Source organism: Rattus rattus, chromosome 2 (genome assembly GCF_011064425.1).
Source record: "Rattus rattus isolate New Zealand chromosome 2, Rrattus_CSIRO_v1, whole genome shotgun sequence".
Classification (NCBI taxonomy): Eukaryota; Metazoa; Chordata; class Mammalia; order Rodentia; family Muridae; genus Rattus; species Rattus rattus.
In genome coordinates, this window is record NC_046155.1 from 69,262,241 (window position 1) to 69,284,173 (window position 21,933).

General features: G+C 44.0%; 1 protein-coding gene across 1 annotated transcript; it reads left to right on the forward strand.

The window, feature by feature from the left end:
- Positions 1 to 2,119: 2,119 nt before the first annotated feature.
- On the forward strand, positions 2,120 to 21,678 carry Oat (ornithine aminotransferase). The gene is made up of 10 exons (XM_032892420.1): positions 2,120 to 2,215; positions 8,728 to 8,962; positions 11,468 to 11,692; positions 11,896 to 11,991; positions 14,263 to 14,390; positions 16,359 to 16,481; positions 17,177 to 17,305; positions 18,201 to 18,314; positions 19,258 to 19,402; positions 20,799 to 21,678. Exons 2-10 carry the CDS (start codon positions 8,764 to 8,766, stop codon positions 20,957 to 20,959), a joined length of 1,320 nt encoding a protein of 439 aa, XP_032748311.1. The 5' UTR covers positions 2,120 to 2,215; positions 8,728 to 8,763; the 3' UTR covers positions 20,960 to 21,678.
- Positions 21,679 to 21,933: the final 255 nt, after the last annotated feature.

Consider the following 21,933-nt stretch of genomic DNA (forward strand, 5'->3'; position numbering starts at 1 on the left):
GCTCCCGCTTGCCAAGGCATTACAAGGTCCCTGGGCCCTGGATTTACACACTTGTCCTGGTTTGCAGAGCAGAACTACAAAGAAACAGTTCTTTTCTGACCCCAGGGAAAGAAGGGCCAACCCCCCAGGAGGTTGATCATACTGAGTAGGTGATATCAAAGGAATTACTAAAAAAAGAAAAAAACAAAGTCACCCGCTCATAATAATGAACTCCAGAGGGCAATGGTCATTATAGTAATGATCTGGGAAAATGACCTTAGCCAAGGACAGGATGAGCCCGGGAGGCTTGCTCAGTGCTTCTGAGGATATTGGATTCACACTCTGTCTCTGAGCCCACACTACCTCTGCCCCTACTGACCAGGTCAACTAAGACATTCCCTGTAATGGCTATTGAATGTCTTTTATTTTCCCTCTAGCTTGGCCTCTTTTTGTTTGTCTTTAGATGTGTCTGGCGTGTTTCTGTACCAGCATTTGCATGAGTGTGGGTGCACAAGGTCTGGTGTCTTCCACGATTGACTCCTCCGTATTTATTTAATTGAGTCTGGGCCTCTCACTTGAACCCAGAGCTCTAGGAATTTTCTTGTCTCTACCTCCTTGAACACTGGGTTTCCAGATGGGCCTCTATGCCCACTCAGCATAGTTATGTAGACTCTGGGGATCTGAACTCTGGTCTCTCCATGCTTGCTCAACAATCACTTTACCTGCTGAACCTTTCCTCAGCTTTTTCCCGTCCTGCTTTCTTTCCCTTCTCTTTCTGATCTTGCTCTGAGTCTAGGGAGGCTAGTCTGTGGGGATTGTCTTTTCTTTCTTGCCCACAGTCTAGTCTTATAGGGATGTTTGCTTGGTTCAGGTTTCCTCTTATCAGATGACTATAACTTGTATTAGATCCACTGAGCCTGGCAAGTGCCTACACCACCACCTCCTCCTCCTCCTCCTCCTCCTCCTCCTCCTCCTCCTCCTCCTCCTCCTCCTCCTCCTCCTCCTCCTCCTTCTCCTCCTCCTCCTCCCCCCCTCCTCCTCCTCCTCACCCCCTCCTCCTCCTCAAGTTAGGGTTTCTCTGTGTAACTCTGGCTGTCCTGGAACTTCCTCTGTAAACCAGGCTGGCCTGGAACTCACAGAGATCTCCCTGCCTCTACCTCCAAGTAATGGGATTAAAGGCGTATGCCACCACCATTATCACCTGCCTTAACAAACTCCTTAGGCTTCTGGACTCTTAGTGGCTTCAATCCATGAGAAGCATGGAGGAAACTTTGAAGCTTAGTACCCAGCTCCCTCCAAGTAGTCGCTCTTCAAACTCCTCTCTCTTTTGGCTTCTAGAAACCCCACATCTAGCCCTGGATACTTAGAGTGGCTCTCTCTGATGTGCCAGTCCCTCCATCCTTGTACTTTCTTATCCACACATGTTCATTCCAACTTGGAGTGTGAAATCTTTCTGGCTGACCCTGAAGCATCACTATAGGGTAGTGCATAACTGGTCCTCTGTGGCCTGCAGTTTTTGGCACTGGACTAGATTAACTCTTCTATTCTCTGCATGTTTTATGACTTATTATGAGTGTTATAGACAAAATGATTCTTAAGTGCCTTCTGATTCTGTTTATCCTGCAATATCCTTTTCGGGTTTTGAGTTTTAATCATGGTTGTGGAGGAAGTGCAGGCAAGTCTGTACTGTGTAGCTGTCATTTCCAACCACTAATAACAACAGTTACTAACATCTGGGCAGCGTTTACAGCCGCAGAGATGATATTAGAAGCATCAGTAAGCTGTTTTGCCATTTTGGTACGTGAGGGTTCAAGGTCATGTGGTTTCAGCATTTAAGATATAATATTTGCTCCCAAGAGGCTCTTTCAGGAAAGGCTTTGGAGGGTCCCTTGGTTAGAGAAACGCAGTGAGAGGTTCTTCGGGCCCCCGTTTCCCTTCCTGTAAAAGAAAGGGGACTACTCCAAGTTCAGCCCAGAGCTCAAGCTCAGCAGGCACAAAAGCAGACTGCGCACTTGGGGAAGGCAGCAGATCTTGGCTCCCCGAGGATCAAGGCCGGGTGGGTGGGGCGAGGGTGAGCCTCTTGTGATTGGTGTGCGGCCCTCCGCCATAGCCAATGAACTGAGAGAACGGGCGGGGGCGGGACAGACACGTCGTCTTAAACAGTCTGACGCGCCGGGCTGCCACATCGGGCTTCGTGGCTGAAGTACAGTCAGTGTTGCTTAGCGGACGCTGTCAGGTACTACGTGAGCGCCGGGGCTGGGCCGGAGCTACCCGGACTCTCTCGGTGTTCCGGAGTCTCCACCGGGGCAATGCTGGGATCTCCGGGTCTAGGGTGCGGTGCATGCTCGGGGTGGGGCGGGTTCGGCTAGAGGAGGGGCGGGGAACGAGAGGCCGGAGATGTGGAACGGCCGCCTGCCAGGCACGGCTCGGGAGACTCGGCTATGTGGATAGGGCCTTGGAGGCCTCGGCTTTGAGAAGGCGGCGTTGCGAGCGCGGGAGCCAAGCGCGGAGCAGCTTGGCTGTGGGGGATCCGATCCTTGGGCACCCGATCCCTGGGGACAGAGCTGTGAACTTGTGACCACGTCACCGGGAGGGGGCGCTGATGCGGACCCAGTCCGAGTTCCTTGGGCAGCTTCTACATCTCGTGGCATATCATGCCCATCCCTCCCCAATTCTTACTTCTCTCCAGTCCTAAACCAAATAAGAGGATTGAGGAAGTGACGTGCACATTATGATGAGATGGTGGCTAGGGATTGGCCCACAGCCCTCCTTAGGCCTCTAGCATGCTATGCTGAACCTCAGTAAATTCCAGCCTAATTGTGGGGAGCTCTGGCTGCCAGCAAATCTTGCCTCAGGCCTACAGTATGCCTGGGAGTACATTTACCTTGTAGATGTGTCAAGATATATTAAGGGACAAGGAGTGATTTTGGAATGAAGTGGCTTTTCCAATTGAATAACCTCCGGTTCTCCACTCTAAATTTTCTTCTCATTCAGATTGTCAGTGTCTGTAGGTAAATTAATTTTATGTGCCCTGTAACGTACTTTAGATTGTGTGTGTGTGATCATGAATGAATGTGCCATCCGAGGCCAGAGGGATCCAGTATCCCCAGAGCCACTCTTGATAGTTGTGCCACGGGTAATGTGGACGTTGGGAACCAAACTCTGGTCTTCTGCAAGAAGAATGTGGGTGATCTTAACTGCTGAGCCATCTTTCCAGTCCCTAAATCTTTAATTAGTACATATTTTTAAAGGCGTCCCCCCCCCCGCTCTCATATATTTGCCTTCCATAGTCTGCTTTTATTATGGTTAATTGATGTATTTTATGCACTTTGCTGAGGTCTTGAGGATGAGCCAAAAACTCTATACTTCAAAAAATAGTAATGAATGGGCAGTGATTTGGAGGTGTGCAGAGGGTGTGGTGTAGTTGGTCCAATCCTTTCCCAGTAGTGTTACTTTAGTTGTTTGCCAGTGACGCACTTGAGGTGAATTTTAGCCAGAATATTGGTTACATAAAACAAAGCTTATGTTGACAGAACTTCAAAAAATAAGGGCTGTATTTGTGAATGGTTACCTCAGAAAAGTAAATATTTAACAATAGCCAAACCAAATTTACTTCTCAAGCTGAGTATTTTCAATGGCTTTTGGATGACTTTACACTGACGATTCTTTTAGAGTAATTTGGGAAAGTGTTATTTAATAAGGCAGGCTAAACAAATTCTTCCAAATGCAGCCCTTAATGGGAACTGTACTGTGGAAATAATCCTGTGGGCCGATGGGGAAGGAACAATGGTGGCCTGAAATGAAACATTAGGTGTTCAAAGTGCTTGGCCTGCCATTTTTCATTTTTAGGCCCCTATATCTGCTAAATATAAATAGTAGATAAATAGTAAATATAAATAATAAAATGTGTTTGACAACACATCATTCTATCTACCCACCTATCTACCCATCCACCCATCCATCCATCCACCCATCCATCCACCCACCCATCCATCCATCCATCCATCCATCCATCCATCCATCCATCCATCCGTCTAACTATTCTACTTGTCTTTTTTGGTTTCTTGAGACAGGGTTTCTCTGGGTAGCCCCAGCTGTCCCAGACTCACTTTGCACACAGAGTTGTCCTCAACTCTGAGCCCTTGATGAAAAGATGAGCTTGCACAGGAGGACAGAGAGGCAGTCTCTCAGAACGGAGTTACTTTGATGCAGGATAGGTGGCCTCATGACCTGGCTTGTCTGGTTGCCACCTCGCCTCTTTCAGGAATTGTGTGTTCAGTAAGGATCTTGTTCTCTTGCCAGGCAAGAGAATGCCAGCAGAAGGCGGGTACCCAGGGGAGGCGATTTTTGAGATGTGGTTGATTACTCCTTTTAACAAGCTTAAGTTTCACAGTGCGGATTGCTTAAAAACAAGTGTCTGAAGTGTTAGGATCTGTGATAAAAGTCTGCAGCGTTCTGAGAGTGTTTAGGAAGGACTTGCATGGTAAATTCAAAGGGAGAAGGTAGAAAAAATATATTATTTGCATAGTCTTTATTCACAGAAGAAAGTCAGTAGTTAATGGTAATCTCGTAAGTAGGTAATTTTCTTGTCTGACTGAAACTTGTCTTGCTGTTTATTTTATTTTAATATTAAGGCAAGGTCTTACTTTATAGCCCTAGCTGAGCTGGAACTCACTATGTAGGACCAGGTTGGCCTCAAACCCCTAGAGATCCATCTGACTTTGCCTTCAGAGTGCTGGAATTAAAGGCAGATATCAGCATGCTTGACAACCTCTAACCTCTTGTGTATCCAAGGATGGTTTTGTACTCCTGATCCTTCTGCCTCTGCTTCTCTAGCTTATTTGGTGCTGAAGATGGATCCCAAGGCTTCATATATTAGGCAAGAACTTACCAACTGATCCTTAGTCCCCCAGGACTTCATTTTTATTGTTTTAGTGAAAAATAATCCAGTTTGAACAAGAACCCTGCCAGTGTTTTTGTTTTTTTTTTTTTTAAGCTGTAGAACTTGGCTAGTGTTCCTATGAACTTCGAGCAGAAGAGAACGCAATGAATAGCTCCTTTGTGCTAAACCCAGGGCTTTAACATGGACTCCTCAAGACACCGTGAATGGCCTTGTCCTCATCAAAGCTCAGGAAGAGTGGCACATTCGGCAGAGCCACAGACTGAATTTAAATCTGGATTGTGAAACACCGTGGATTTTCTATAATACCTCTACCATTTCCCGAGCTCCTTTGAAAGAGAAGGTTGTTGGTGGCCGTTTTAAAGCCCTCTTTAATTTTGTTCTAATATTTCTCATACGGTACCAAGCTCAGTAGCTTGAACACAGAGGCTCTTTAATAGAAATGTGTGCACTGGATTCTGGTATGTCATGGTTTGTGAAACTTGTGGCCTTTCCCAGTTAGGTTAAATATCCAGAGAACCTGAGAATATTACTCAGGTTTTGAATGGTTCTGTTATGTTACTGATTATCATCATTCTATATGAAATTGAGGGGATAAATAGATAGATTCAAGCTGAGGAGGTAACTCTGTGTAAATTGAGATAAGCCAGTTTAGATAATCTTTGCAGTCTTTATTTTGTTTTGAGTCAGCTGAATGTAGCCTTGGACTGGAAACCCTCGTGTCTCAGCCCACCCTCCCCCCAATGCTGGGTTTACAGCTCCCTAATCCCCCCAACCCACATCTACAGTCACTTGCTGTCTTATTGCAACCTGTAAAACTACACCGTTAAAAGCATTTTTAGGATTTTTTTCAATAACCAGTTTTGTTTTTTTTTTTTTTTTTTTGTTTTTTTTTTTGTCTCTTGGGGAAAAAAAATCACAGCTGCAGGCTTTGTTGGCACACAAAGTATGAGAGTAGCTTTTATTTTAAAGTTTGAGCCTTTCCCTATGAGCAGGTGACCTGGGGGACCCAAGGCTGCACTTCCTGGCAGCACTTCTCTTTACAGCACATTGTTTTCGCAAAGCTTACCTGGTCCTTTCTTTTAATTTGACTTTGCTTGTTGTCTGGTCTCTGTCAACCAACTCAGACCCAGGTCCAAGTTCATTTTCAGTGTTGACCATGAGTACAATTTATGGTCATTGTAGAAAGTAGAGAATAGTTAAATACAGCCACAGTGACTTTTCTGTTTCTCTCCTTAACAGTTTTCCCTAATACTCTTTTTCGTAGTTGAATGTCATATACATACATATATATACATACATATATATATTTAAAATCTTATTTTATTTTCTTAGTTAGACATGTCCTAAAACGCCTTGCTATATCAATAGAAACTTATTTTAAAGATTTGTTTAGGGCTAGAGAGATGGCTCAGTGGTTAAGAGCACTGACTGCTCTTCCAGAGGTCCTGAGTTCAAATCCCAGCAATCACATGGTGGCTCACAACCATCTGTAGTGAGATCTGATGTCCTCTCCTGGTGTGTCTGAGGACAGTGACAGTGTACTTATATATAATAAATAAATAAATAAATAAATAAATAAATAAATAAATAAATAAAAAACATAAAAACTGAACCTAACTTTAAAAGATTTGCTTTTTTGCGTATGAGTGTTTTGCTTGTGTATATCTAGGTGCATCCACTAAGGAGCATCTGAGAAAGCACATTTTAGGCATATTCGCCAGGCAGAAGTTAATGCCAGTTTTCAGTGGTTCAGATAGGATCGACTGTGTAGCTTGTAAACAGCCTAGAAAGAAATGATAAGTTGGTATCTCAGACTTAATGGTGGTGAGGGGAACTGGTTCTTTGTAGCACAGTTAAACATTTTTGTCAGCTGCCATTTCCAGTCTAGCGATTCTCGCTTTGCTTTTGTTAGTTTGAGAGAAAAATACTGCGGAAATAACAGACCTTTTCCTTAGGGAAGTATATAGTTGTGTCTTTTATTTTAGGAACCATTTGGACCCCCTCAAGATAGTCTCTAGATCTTGAGTTTTAAATCTGTACTCTGGTCAGGACCGTGGGAAGGAAGAATAGTGGCAAGTTTTTGGCAAGCAAGACAGGGTTGTGGGATCTGATTAGTGATTGCAAATTCCTGAACCTCACTGGATTGGAGTGTGGAGTGAGAGCCAAGTTGAAAGAGAAGTTAGCCAAGTCCCATGCCTGGCTGATCTGGCATCGCAGTCAAGAGTGTGAAGATTATGCATGGTTTGACTTGTTGGAAAATTCTGCTGAAACATGAATTAGCTCTTTGTCTTTGAAAGAAATGAGTAGCTATAGATACTCCAAGGGTGCCTGGCCTTTGGTAACTTCCTCCTAGACTAGAATCTACCTAGAATGCTTTCCTCCTCTGTTTGCAGACAGGATTCCTGTATGTGCTTTTACTTGTTGTAGATCTCACTTTGATCTCACGGTGAGCTGTGCACACAGAAGTCGGGGAGCACCGTTACGGTTTTAGGACTGGCTCGATCCTGAAGTATAAATAGTTCGAGTAAACACCCATGTGCCCAGGATTTCATATCCCCACTTAGCTGTAAACAGAGCAAGTGCCTCGGGATTGCTTCTACCCCACCTAGCCGTTCATCTCTCTGTGTTCTCCTGGTCCCAATTGTTGCTTTTCCCCCCTTTAAACAGTTGATTTTTTTGATCCCCCCCTTTTTTTTTTTTTTTTGAGCTGGGGACCCAACCCAGGGCCTTGCGCTTGCAGGCAAGCGCTCTACCACTGAGCTAAATCCCAACCCCTTTGATCCCTTTTTAATGTGTTGTGTGGCAGGGGAGGTGGCTGGGTTATAGAAATAGCCATCCTACCAAAATAGATTCCTTCTGAGTCACTTGTTATATTTGCTGTAATATCTCAAGACTCTTAACAAAGTGCGAAGCAAGTCGTTTTACCTTTGTTTATGCGGAGTTTGACTTACGTTTTAGATATCTGTACTAAATGACAGATCTCCTTGCATAGTTTGGGTGTTAAACTCTTTACAGTCTCTAAAAGTTACTTTTTCATATATATATGTATATATATATATATATATATATATATATATATAAATTGTATTTTATTTTTGTGTACTAAATGTTTGCCTGCATGTATATATGCACACCTCGTGGGTGTCTGGTGCCTGTAGAGGTCAGAAGAGGGTGTTGGATGCCCTGGAGTTACAGACAGTTGGGAGTCATCATGTGGGTGCTGACATATGAACCCAGGTCTTCTGCAAAAGGAGCAAATCCTTTTAATCACCGAGCCATCTCTCTAGCTCTCTCTCTCTACCTGCCTCCTGCCTTCTTTCTATTTTGAGATAGAGGCTACTTGTAGCCCAGGTTGGTCTGGAACTTATTATGTAGGCCAGGCTAGACTGGAACTTATGTTGATCATCTTTCCTCTGCCTCCTAAATCCTGGGATTACCTCATCTAGGTTAAAATGACATTTGTCATTAATTGTTTAATATCACTATGTACATACCAGAATGATTGAAAATACAAAATAAGGAATAGAGGTGGGGATCCTGAGGGCTGAGAGAGGATAAGGCAGGTGCTGCTTGTGGTCCTAGAGTTAAAAGACCACCCTGGGCTTAAAAAAAGTACAAAATGGTTCATAGCCCCTGCTTTCTACCCTATGACTCACATGACCAGCAAGCATGCAGCTGTGGCATCTGACTTGGCGCCCTGCCTCTGATATCTGCCCTGAACCCTGCACGTCTGGTAGGATAAGGCTGGATCCCGACTGTGCGGAAGCTCGGCAGTTACTTAATGAGCAGACACGAGTTGACTGGAAAGGTTCCCACTCTCAGCACCTTCTCCTTACTTTGGACAGGTCTCTCTGCACTTCCATTCCTGAAGGACCCACACAATGCTTTCCAAACTAGCAAGTCTGCAGACTGTTGCCGCTCTGCGTCGAGGACTCCACACCTCAGTCGCCTCTGCCACGTCTGTTGCAACGAAGAAGACAGAGCAAGGCCCACCATCCTCTGAGTACATTTTTGAACGGGAATCTAAATATGGTGCACACAATTACCATCCTTTACCTGTAGCCCTAGAGAGAGGAAAAGGTATGTTTTGGATTAATCCACCCCCACATTCGTTTGAAATGCATTATCAGAATTAGTTGTTTTGTATTTCTCATGTCCAAGCCTCATTGAATGTCTGTTGCAGATAGGGCTCCTTTGAGCTTTTCTAAGTGACTAAGGCACCTGTGCCCATTAGTCTGCCGTGGGAGCCTTAGATGGGAAATGCAGAGGAAATAGGAATGTGACATCACTGACAGTCTTTTAAAACTAGTTTTTATTTTAACATTAAACTAATTTATTTTAAATTAGTTTTTATTTTATTTATAACTCTAATAATAAAAATGTTATGATGATATTAAAATGTTTCTTTCCTCTTCCCCCAGATAGCTGAGGCTTTTCTTTGTTGGGTTCCCTCTGCCCCCCTGGCCCCATGTACATCCTGTTTTCTAGCTCTTTACTTCTAGATGCCTAGTGTGACTCCTCTTAGAGTCCCCAGGAGCTTTATCTTTTATACACAGGTAATTATCAGGACCAGGAAGCTAACAGAAGCACAGCAGGAATCCAGCTTTCTTTTGTGTCCTTAGTTAAAGAGGAACCTTAGACATTCATTCTTGTTGGTTCAGTTGTCTGTAGGTCAACCGGAGCAGTAGGTCTTCTCTTCCCCTCCCCCTTTCTCTTCTTCCTCTCCTCTTCCTTCTTCCTCCTCTTTCTCATCCCCCTTGTCTTCTTCCTCTTCTCCTCATATTCCTCCTCCTTCTTTCACCCCCCTTCTCCTTCTCTTCTTCTCCTTCTTCCTCCTCCTCCTCTTTCTCCTTCCCTGGGCCAATATTTCTTTATTGTAACACTCTTTCCATCTTAAGTATTTCAGCCCTGTAAGCCAGTGTTTCTTAAAGTTTGGCACTGCCTGAATTAATCTCTGGAGTGGAATTGATGGGTCATGTGGTAACTCTGTGATTTGCTAGTTAGGGGAACCGCCAACCTTTAAAACCAAATAAAAATACCTGTATGGTGTGTGTGTGTGTGTGTGTGTGTGCGCGCGCGCACACGCACGTACACACACGCACGCACACACACGCACGCGAATGTGTGCGTCCATGTCCGTGTCCCATGCCTGAGCAGAAGTGAAAGAGGAAGTTGGGTGTCTGACTTTATCAGGTTCTGCTTTAACCCTGAGACAGGGTTTCTCTGGGAACATGAAGCACACCATTTTGGCTAGGTTAGCTGGCCTGTGAAGTTCTGGGATCTGCCTGTCTCTGCACCTAAGGCCAGGGTAACAGGGACGTGTGGCCATGCCTAGATTTTTTTCAAACTCAGGTCCTCATGCTGTGCCTACTCACTGAGCCATCTCCCCAGCTCAGGATTACTGACTTTTTTCAGATCAGCTGTACTGTTTTTGTTTGATTTTTGGTATTGGTAGAGAGACAGGCTCTTACTATGTAATTCAGCTGCTCTTGCACTCATCCAACATCAGCTGCCTAAGTGCTGGAATTCCAGGTCTTCACACCACACCCAGCCATAGGTGTACCATTTTATCTGTCCACTAGCAATGTATGCGAGTTCCAAACCGTTTCTCTTTGCCCCGTTGTCTTTTCTTTTAAAATTATAAGCACACGAGTATGAAATGGCGGCTCCTTGTTTGGATTTGCATGTTTCTCGTGGCTGGTGATGGGTTGTACATCTTTGCACGTTCATATTAGCATCTGTATGTCCTTGAAGAAAGTGCTAGTAAGTCATTTGCCCATTTTAAAAACAGTCTTCCTTAATCCAAGTGGGCCTTGAACTCCTGATCTTCCTTCCTCTGTCCCCTCAGTGGTGGGATTACAGCTGTGTGCCACCATGTTTAGTGGCTTTTATTGTTGTTTATCATCGTGCTCTGGATACTGAGTCCTTATCAGGTATATGGTTTGAAAATACCCCTGTTCTATGCTCGGGTGTAGTCTAAACTATACAAGAGCTTTGGCTGTTTTATGTAATTTCTTTGTTAACGCAAAGTTTTGGCTCCTGAGATTAAAATTGGTAAAGAGGTTACAACCTCCCTCCTCCCCTCCCTCCCTCCCTCCTCCTCCCTCCCTCCCTCCCTCCCTTCCTTCCTCCTTCCTTCCTTTCTTTTTAAATACACATAGTATAAAAAGCTTGCAAATAAAAATCACATCACACACTGAGATTAACCAGCACCAAAGCTTATGTCTCTCAGTGAACTTCTGCACTGTTAGACTAGATGCTTGGGGTGGAAGCGGTGGAGCGTCGCATTGGCTTTCATGCTTTCACTATTGCGTATATTTCTACGTGTTTATTCCCCCCAATTTATAACAGAGTTACAGTCTTTTTATACTATTCTATTAAATGACGTGTAAGAGGTAGTCAGATAAAATATAGCTTTACTATTTCTTTCTAAATCAAAGTCAGTAGGCTTGCACCAAACCATTTTAAGCATAGGAATAAGTAGAGTATCAAGTATCAGTGTTTAGAGGGCTTAAGAAATCAGTCCTCATTTTGGGGTCTTGTGGCATACAGAGACTGTCATTCTTTTCCCTCCCTCTACTTCAGGCATTTATATGTGGGATGTGGAAGGCAGGCAGTACTTCGACTTCCTGAGTGCTTATGGTGCTGTCAGCCAAGGACACTGCCACCCAAAGATCATAGAGGCCATGAAGAGTCAGGTGGACAAGCTGACATTAACATCTCGGGCTTTCTATAACAATGTCCTTGGTGAATATGAGGAGTACATCACCAAGCTTTTCAACTACAACAAAGTTCTTCCTATGAATACAGGTAACACATCGCCATTTCGCTAAGTTCCCAACAATCCGATGTTTGTTTCTTCATTTGTATTTGTTGAGCATCTCACCATTTCACCTAGGTGGGCCTTGAATTTCAATCTTCCCACCTTAGTGTCTCAAGTCACTGGGATTCACACGCTAAGCTTATGTCTTTGATAGTTTACGTTAGTCAAATCTGAGTGTTCTCCTTGACAGGAGTGGAGGCCGGAGAGACTGCGTGTAAGCTTGCTCGCCGTTGGGGCTACACTGTGAAAGGCATCCAGAAATACAAAGCAAAGATCGTTTTTGCTGGTATGTGAGTTTAATTGTTACAGCGTTGATGATGTCATTTACGTGAAACATTATTTATGGAGTGTTTTATAAAGGCTGATGAGGGAATTCCTTTTAGATTTCTAAGTTATTTCTTCATGAATGAGATTTTCCTTTTGTGATGCTGTGGGATGAGTCTAAGAGCTGGTGGAGGCCAGTCTGGGCTCTACTCCATAGCCACATCCCTAGCTCGAGAATTTGCCTTGACTCCTTAGTGCTCCCTTCTTAAACTAAGTGGCTATTTGACTTAATGTCACATTTTACCAGATTTTCTTCATACCTGTTTTCTCATTAATTAATTAATTAATTAATTAATTTATTGCTAACTTTTGAAGGCTTTGTGTTTCCTAGATAGCACAGTATCATTGAATATTTGTGGCCAACATTTTTTCTTGTTTTTTGAGTCAGGCTTTTATTATGTAGTCCTGGCTTTCCAGGAACTCACTATGTAGACCAGACTGACCTCAAACTCACCGAGATCTGCCAGCTACCGCCCCTCACGTGCTGGGACTAAAGGTCTGTGCCACCATGCTTGACTTGTGGCCAGGATTTTAGTCCTGATAGTGAATGTGCCCTTGCGCTGTATTCTTAGAAGCTGCAAGGAACAGGAAGCCTGAAGCTGCCCTTGTTACATACACTTCTGAGAATCCTTGAGAAGGAATGCATTTTGAGCTCTTGTTAAGGAGATGTACACTTTATTGGGATGGTGTAATCTGACTTTGATAATTTTTGTGGAATATTCAAGTGGTAGGTTCTGACTTTAAAGTTTCGATTTTAGTTAAAAAGAGTATGTATTGAATTAGTGGTCAGAATCCATTCTTGTTTTGTCTGGGGAATACATACAGTTAAATTATAAATCCTATAGCATAATAAAGTTATGGTCAGAAGCAATTGGTATTTGAGGCGACAAATTATGATCTGCAGGAATGTTGCTATGATTCTATAGCTTAGCATTTTGTTTTTAAAGCTCAAGGACATAGGGTAGACACGCTGTAAATCCTGCAGCTGCCCAGAGGAGGGATGGAGCAGAGGAACACAGGAAACACTGGTGTTTGTGTTGAGCTGGCATGCAGGTCAGACACATGGTCAGTGAGCATCTGGGCGGCAGATAGGAGAGCTGTACCAAAGCATGGAAAAGCCTAACACATCAGAGAAAGTATAGTTAGGCTCTTGTCAGCATTGAAGAGACAGAAAAGGAGAAATAGGAAAGGTTCCCCTTTTCTGAAACTTTTAGAAAGGGTGTGGCTTTGGCTTCATTAGGAGTCACTGAATGTTACTGTAAGTTACTTCCTGTACATTACCCTTTTAAAATCATGTGTTTTAGTTGTGGGTATCCTGGCTGGTTATTATAAACAAAACATGGTTTCTTTTATAGATTGCCCAGTCTTTCTCATACTAGCGAAGGGTGTAAAGATATTTTTACATCCTATTGACAGGCTGGAATGACAGCATAGACTACATCCCTGCAGGGTGAGCTACCGACTGATCCCTGAGACCAGGGACAGTGGGACGCTTAGCTTCTGCTTTCATCAGTGCTTTTTATTGTATGTGGATGAGAAAAGATGGGTGACAGAGGCTTTTGCAAGAGTAATTGAGTTGCTGCTGGCGTAGGTGGTGTCAACATCTTAGTGCGATGAGTTCCCATTCTCGATAGCTACTACCGTGTTCATGGCTGAGTTTAACCCCATCTGCGATGAAGTAGTTGTTGGCTTTGCTGGTTGGCGTTCAAATGTTTGCTTTCCATTAGGAAAAGCTCTGAGGACAGCATCTCCCAGGCTAATTACCTGTCTATCCCCTCTCCTGGAGTTCTCTTTGACCTGCTTGGCTCCTGGCCACATTTATTAATAGAAAAACAGAAGGGCAAATGTCTGTTTCATTTAGTGCTGTAGAGGATTATAATGTCAAGGAAGAAAGCGTGGAAGGTGTTGGATTGTCTGAGCATCTTTTCTGTAAGTGAATTTGGAAATGCATTCTGTTGAGTAGGTAGCTTGCAGTATTGGGTTATCAAAAGGGAACTGCTACTGTCTATGCTGGATGCTTTTTCTCACCCTCCTGTTGTAAAGATTGCCTTCTTTGTCTAGGAACCTGGCTTTGAATGCTTCAGTTGTTGGGCTTCAGTTGGAATGGGTCTGAGGAAAGTGCTGTAAAGAAAGTACTGGAAAGATTTGGCTTTTTAGTCAGGCTTCCCAAAGCCTTTGTAGGGTAGTACTTGTGGGTTTCTTTGGAATAATCATTGTTTGTCTTTCCTTACAGTTGGAAACTTTTGGGGTCGGACGCTGTCTGCAGTCTCCAGTTCCACAGATCCGACCAGTTATGATGGCTTTGGACCCTTCATGCCAGGCTTTGAAACCATCCCATATAACGATCTGCCTGCGCTAGAGGTCGGTACCTCAGGGTGGCTGTGGGTGGCTGTGGCACTTGGCCCATAGCAACTGGAGATCATTTTGAATTAATTATTACCTGTTCAATATGTGAATTAGAAATACTTTAAAGAGGGGGTTGGAGAGATGTCTCAGTGGGAAGATCACATACTGCTGTTGCAGAGGACTCTGCTCAGTTCCTTGCACCTATGCGGTAGCTTACAACCTCCTGGATGCTAGTTTAGTGGATCTAACACGGGTCCCTTGGGCAACAGACATGCTTGTACAGATGCATGCTTACATAGGAGGCAAACACTCAGGCACAGTTAAAAAAAGGGGGAGGGGAGGTCGCTCAGAGGTATAACAGCGTGTGAGAGGTCCTGGGCTTGACCCCTAACTCTTTAAAACAAAATTATATGAGTCTGTGAATATTCTTTTTTTTTAAAAGATATATTTATTTATTTGTTTATTTATTTATTTATTTATTTATTTATTTATTTTATAAGTACACTATAGCTCTCTTCACACACACTAGAAGAGGGCATCAGATCTCATTACGGATAGTTGTGAGCCACCAAGTGGTTGCTAGGATTTGAACTCAGGACCTCTGGAAGAGCAGTTAATGCTCTTAACCACTGAGCCATCACTCTATCCCCTATGAAAATTCTTAAGATAAGATGATATCTGAGTTGTATTCTCAGTACTGGGTAGTTAGTTTCCAACCCAGGGAAATCTGCATTTGTCATCTAGTACTTAGGCCAGCGAACCAGTTCTGATTATAAGTACTTGAGTATTATCTACTCAACTACTAGGTAATCTCTCTCTCTCTCTCTCTCTCTCTCTCTCTCTCTCTCTCTCTTTCTCTCTGTCTTTTGAGAGAGTCTATGTTTTCCTCTATGCTTTCTTTCTTTTCCTACCTTCCTGCCTTTTCTCTTTTTCTTCCCATTTTGAAGCCTTTGACTGGCCTGGAACACAGCATGTATACCAGGCTGGTCTTGAACTCATAGAGCTCTGCATGGTTCTGCCTCCCAAATGTCGAGATTAAAGACACGTAATATCACTACTGGCCTAGATAATAAGTTTTTAAGACTTGTAAATTGGGGCTGGAGAGATGGCTCAGCGGTTAAGACCACTGACTGCTCTTCCAGAAGTCCTGAGTTCAAATCCCAGCAACCACATGGTGGCCCACAACCATCTGTAATGGGATCTGATGCCCTCTTCTGGTGTGTCTGCGGATGTCTATAGTGTACTCATATAAAAATAAATAAATTTTCAAAAAAAAAGATTTGTAAATTGTAGTACTTTATATGTGGTGCTAGGGAAAGAACCCAGGGCCTTGTAGATTCTAGGCAATTGTTCTGCTGCTGAGGACTCTTGTATAAACAAGCAGTTATAAGATGGCCTTAACAGGCCACTGAGTTGTTTGTTTGTTTTGATGGTGTGAGTGTTTGCCTGCATGCAGATAATCATATGCATGTAGTAGTGACAGAGGCCAGAAAGGGCAGGATCCCCTGGAACAGCACTGAATGGTAATTGTGAGCCCTTATGGGTGCTGAGAATGGGACCTGGGCCCGCTGATGTGTTCTTAGCTGCTGAGCCTTCTCTCCAGCTCCTGACCTAGGTTTTACATACAATAATGCATCTATGTGTCAGCAAATGTAGGGGGAATCTGGCATAATTGTGTATGTCTGGTAACCCAGCATGCAGTAGTCCTGGAATTACAGGCGTGAACCACTGTGCCTGGCTTCATCATCATCATCTCTCTCCGCCCTCTTTGTTTTTTTAGATTTATTTGTTTACTTTGAGTGTTTTGCATACCTGTATGCATGCACCATGTGGGTGCTGGGAGTCAAACGCAGACCTCTGGGAAAGCAGCAAGTATTCCAGACTGCTAAGCCGTCTCTCCCATCCCTCATAATTAATTCTCAACAGGATTTCAGTTGCCAAACAGATAGAGAGAAGCTATTAAAACTCCTGTTTCTTTTGTAGCGTGCTCTTCAGGATCCAAATGTTGCTGCTTTCATGGTGGAGCCCATCCAGGGTGAAGCGGGTGTTATCGTTCCAGATCCAGGATACCTGACGGGAGTTCGAGAACTCTGCACCCGGCACCAGGTTGTCCCACTCACTTTGCAGTGAGGACAGGCTCGCCTGCACTTGTTTGGACCCTGCTGACAGGCTAGATGATGGATTCCAAGGCTTGAGGAACACGCTAATGCTTGCACCCTCTGAGGAACATGCTAATGCTTGCACCCTCTGAGGAACATGCTAATTTTTCAGTGTTGATAACACTAGAGAGATTCTGTCCTGTGGGCCTCTGTGGCTGCAGCCCTCAGGCTCTTGCTGTGATCCCCTCCTCTCCTCCAGGAGGCTTGCACTCTTTTGTTTCCTCTCAAGCCCTGTCTTGTGTCCCTTTGCTCCAGAAGTTACAGCTCTTCTCCTCTTTCTTCCACCACAGCTAACAGTATATTTTGCTCACTATTGAGAATTACAGAAAACATTTGATAATCGTATATGCATTAATTATGTGAATTTGTCCTTAGAGTGTAATGAAAGTCATTAAAGCTCTGCAAACTCTTCACGTTTGCATACGTGCCATTCTGCCATGCAGAACACTGACACATGGGCCTCTGGGAGGTATCGGCTTCAGGGTTTCATAGGATACCATTGAATTGTGTGGGTACAGAAAACATCTTTGTAGATCACGGGGTGTGTCAGAATGACTCTTAGTGGGAAGATTGAAATGGTGGATTGTCTTTGTTTCATCGATGCATGAGAATGACAGTTGTGCCGCCTGTTGTCTCTCTCAGGTCCTGTTTATTGCTGATGAAATACAGACAGGATTGGCTAGAACTGGTCGATGGCTAGCTGTGGATCATGAGAATGTCAGACCTGACATAGTTCTTCTTGGGAAGGCCCTTTCTGGTGGCTTATATCCCGTAAGTTCAATGCCCTGATTTCTATTTTCTCCTCTGCTGACTGTGACTGGGATGCCTTTTAGGTGGTTTGATTTGGCCACGTGTGATATAGGCCACCTGGAACATTTTAGAGATCCACTGGGTGGTCCACTGGGTTAGTGTTGACCAAGTGGAATGTGTGCCTTGGGATGCACTGTGGCATTTGATTTGGACAGAAGCATTTCCTCTCAGAAGTTTCTACTCCCACTTTTCAGAAACTGCCATCACTAGTTGTCCAAAACCTGTACAAGGAACACACAGATGGGGGCATTTTGTTTTTTGGGGAGTTTGCATCCAGAGCCAGTAATTGATGTGGGATAAAAGGGCTTTGAAGGATAGATGTTCCTGCTGAGTAGACTAAATTGTCTTCTTGCAGTCAATGACCAAGTGTGCTTTATAAGCAAGAGTATTTTGGAAAGGACTGTAAATTATCTCATTGCAAAAACAGCTTTGCTTTGGCTGCAGAGATGGTTCAGTGGTTAAGAGTACTGGCTGCTCTTCAAGAGGACCTGGGTTCAGTTCCCAACTCCCACATAGCAGCTCATAACCATCTGTACCCCAGTTCCAGGAGATCCAACACCCTCTTCTGGCTTGCATAGACACTGCAAACAAGTGGTGCACAGACATGCTTGTGCCAAAAATGATAATAAAAACGTTTTTTTCTTTTAGTTCTAAATGTGCACTTGTATTGTTTTGTGCCACTGAATTGTGTTTACTGCATTTGTAATGCTTTGTCTTGGGTTACGATTGAGAGTCAGGAGACAGATGTAAACCCCTGGTTGAAGCCTTACAGAGTTTTAGTACCAGCATTATAGAGGTATCTGTGTCCCTGGTGTGCTGAGAAAACGAGGAGCAACATGAAGTTTCTGTCTTTCAGGTGTCTGCAGTGCTGTGTGATGATGACATAATGCTGACCATTAAACCAGGCGAGCACGGCTCCACGTATGGCGGCAACCCACTAGGCTGCCGAATTGCTATTGCGGCTCTTGAGGTGAAAACGGATATGGCTGAATGATAGCTACATTAAGTAGTGTTGAAGTTATTTTTAATTTAAGTCCTGGCATAGTATGTTTAATAAGTTTGCCAAGTGTTAGAGAGAAGGTTTTAGGGGCAAGGCATTCTCAGACAGTAAGGTAACTTTTTGCCTTGCCTAATAGACTGGACTCCTGGGTTTCTTGAGTTTGTAGTCTGTCACCTGGCTACTGACCACCTACTATGCCCCTTTGGTTTAATGACAAGATTTGTTTTTTCCTTGTTTGTCTGTGTGTTATACGTGAGTCAAGGTTTCATTATAGTTCACACTGGCCTAGAATTTACCATGTAGCCCAAGCTAGACAGCTGGAAATCCTCCTGCCTTAGCTGCCCAAGTGCTAGGATTACAGGTGACCACTGACCCTTCTTCCCTTTTGTTTCTTCAGATGGCAGATTTGAGGGCTGGTGGTTTAGTTCAGTGAAGGAGTAAGGTTCTGGGTTTGATTCCTTAGTACCTCATAGACAGAAATGAAGTCAGGACTGGTGGTACACTCCTGTAATCCCAGCACTAGGGAAGCTGAGAGGCAGGACAATCCCAAGTTTGAAACCAGGAAGTAGATGTAAGGCATAGTAATGTGTTGGTGGGGGGAAGGCAATTCTCTTCCAGTTTAAAGCTAGATTATACTCAGTCCATTTAGGTGTTCAGATAACAACAGTGTATTTAAGTTGCATTAAGCAAATTTTAATCTTTAGTTTGCCATGAAGACTGATTGACAATGGATTTGTGACTAAAGTAAGGCTATGAGGTTGTATCTGTTTAAGGAGAAATTAATACAGGCCTGGAAATGAAAAGTATATGCAGATGACATCATCCAGTCGCTGGCCCATCACACGGGCATTTGGCTTGAGCCTTACATGGGTTGCTCTAGGATACTCATTGGTATAATTTCTTAAAAAAACAGGTTTTAGAAGAAGAGCACCTTGCTGACAACGCAGACAAGATGGGCGCCATCTTGAGAAAGGAGCTCATGAAGCTGCCGTCTGATGTTGTGACTGCTGTGAGAGGGAAAGGGCTGCTAAATGCCATCGTCATCCGAGAAACCAAAGGTAGTACCCACAGCACACTGCTGAGGGCCCTTTCACAGGCGCCGGGGGCAAGGCAGTGCCCTAACAGTTGATCAGACCGTTGGCCAAGCCATTTAGGCAAAGTCTGACCTGATTGTATTAATGCTATCTTAAATGTAGAGCTTTCCAGCAGGAAGGCATGTTCACTCATTTGACCAAGCGTTTATTCTTTGCAGACATTTTTATTTTCTGCCTCTCTTAGTTAGACAGCTCTTTGCAATTCCTGGCTGTTTGGCTGTTTTCTGTTAATCTTTCCCCCTCACTTGAAGACTTCGTACATCCTGCAGAGGTTGTAAAAGCAGCAGTAGGGATAAAGGGAATCACTTTGATGTTGATAACAAGGAAGGGAGCTCAGGGTTTCATTGTGTGCCTGACATCACTTATCACCCTCCAGGGCATCCTGCTGGGTCTTCTTAGGTTAGCCCTTCCTTTAAAGCAGTGACTCGAGCAGAGGAGCTTTGAGAAAGGAACCGCAAGTATCTGACTGAAGGGTTGGGCAGTACTCAGTGGTTGTGAACTGCTGCTGGGTGGTGATGCTTAGTTGTGCATGCTCAGGAGGCATGTCCATCTCGGCAGTGTGCAGGGCTCCTGGGGCCATCTCAGCAGTGTGCAGGGCTCCTAGGGCCATCTCTGCAGTGTGCAGGGCTCCTAGGGCCATCTCTGCAGTGTGCAGGGCTCCTAGGGCCATCTCAGCAGTGTGCAGGGCTCCTAGGGCCATCTCAGCAGTGTGCAGGGCTCCTAGGGCCATCTCAGCAGTGTGCAGGGCTCCTAGGGCCATCTCAGCAGCGTGCAGGGCTCCTAGGATTTGGGGACTGGCTTATTCCCTCATTTCATTTTGTGTCTCCTACCCAAGTCCTTTCACATTAGTTCCCCATGGTTGCATGTTAGGCATTTCTAATCTGAGCGGTTGAAGCATTCCCAAAACTGAAAGGTTTTGACTTACACCCTCACACCAGAGGAAAATCCCTTACTTGACCCCAGGGGGCCAGGTCATAACCAAAACGTAGGTGCTCTAAGAATCTTGTGTGAAATCACCTTTAGGCTGTGCCAGTGTGAAATATGAGTTTCATGTTTACGTAGGCTCCTTTTCTGAAATACATCCTCTCCTTCTGTATATGCCAACATTCCTGAGTCTGGAAGGAGCCTTTCTGGCCCCAAGCACTGCAGACAAGGGTGTTCTGCCTGTAGTAGTCTAAACATGCCATTCTAACCTAGTTATGTACGTGCCAAGAAGCCAGTAAGGCAGCCTCGAGTAAAGCAGCGACTTAGAGCTTCTTTTCCTGACACTGGGGACACTCTGGTGAGGCTGTGCTGGCCGTGCCTTTGACAGGGGGTTCATACTAGTCTCTGGGTTTATACTGTGACCATTTTCTTGTAGATTGTGACGCTTGGAAGGTGTGCCTGCGACTCCGAGATAACGGGCTTCTGGCCAAGCCAACCCATGGTGATATCATCCGGCTTGCCCCTCCACTTGTGATCAAGGAGGATGAGATCCGGGAGTCAGTGGAGATCATCAACAAGACCATCTTGTCCTTCTGAGAGTAGGAACTCTGGGGAGCCATCTGCAGACGGGGCTCTTGTGAAACTCTGCTTAGGACGGGCAGATTCGGCTTGTCTGTCTCCTAAAAGACATTTTTTTGAATATGTATTATATATTTCAGTTGATGCATAGTGGAGTGACACCTAGAAACCTGCAGGTGGCTGCGTGACACAAGAGTGAGAGCGAGAGGCATCTCTTTGTTAAAGTTTGACTGTGTGGGAGATTTCTAAGGAGAAACAGATCCATCTGCATACAGCCTGCAGAGTCCTGCCGTAATATACATGTGTCTTTACATTTTCCTTGCTGGCATGAATGTTTTGTATTTGGAAGTTTTTTTCTGAGATACTACATAAGAAACTGTTGAATCATTATAATCAATGAATGGTAAGATGATTGAGGGTTGAGCATATGTAAAATACTAGTTTAAAGTACACTTTGCATTGGCCAACAGCAGAATGTATTATATAGTTTCTGAGAATTCATTACCAAATTATACTTTAAGTGCTTGATTGCAATTTGTAAAACATTTATTTTCAGTATTTCTTTGAATAAAGCTTCATTTTTCTTTATACCCCAACAGAGTATTTTGTATTTCTTTTTTGGTAATAATCAGTGTATTATTTCACCCCTATGACTGGCATTTCATCCTCTATTGAGATCACTGGGTGTGTTTCAGGCTTTTTATTCTAAATAAAGCTATGATCAGTTCATATCTGTACAGTGATGCGAGTCTATTTACTTTTATATTTGTATTTAAATTTTCTTTCAATTTTCTGTAGTGTGTTTTGTGGAATAACTTCCTATAAGATGCTTGTTTTTCAAAGGGGATGAACTTTCTAACCTGATCAATTCATCCCTCCTTTGGCCACTTGGAATGCCCTGTTCCCAAGGAGGTCACCATATTGATGCGGAACTTATTGTGATCACCTGATCAACATAGAGCACTATAGCCCAGGAGTCCTGGACTCAAGCA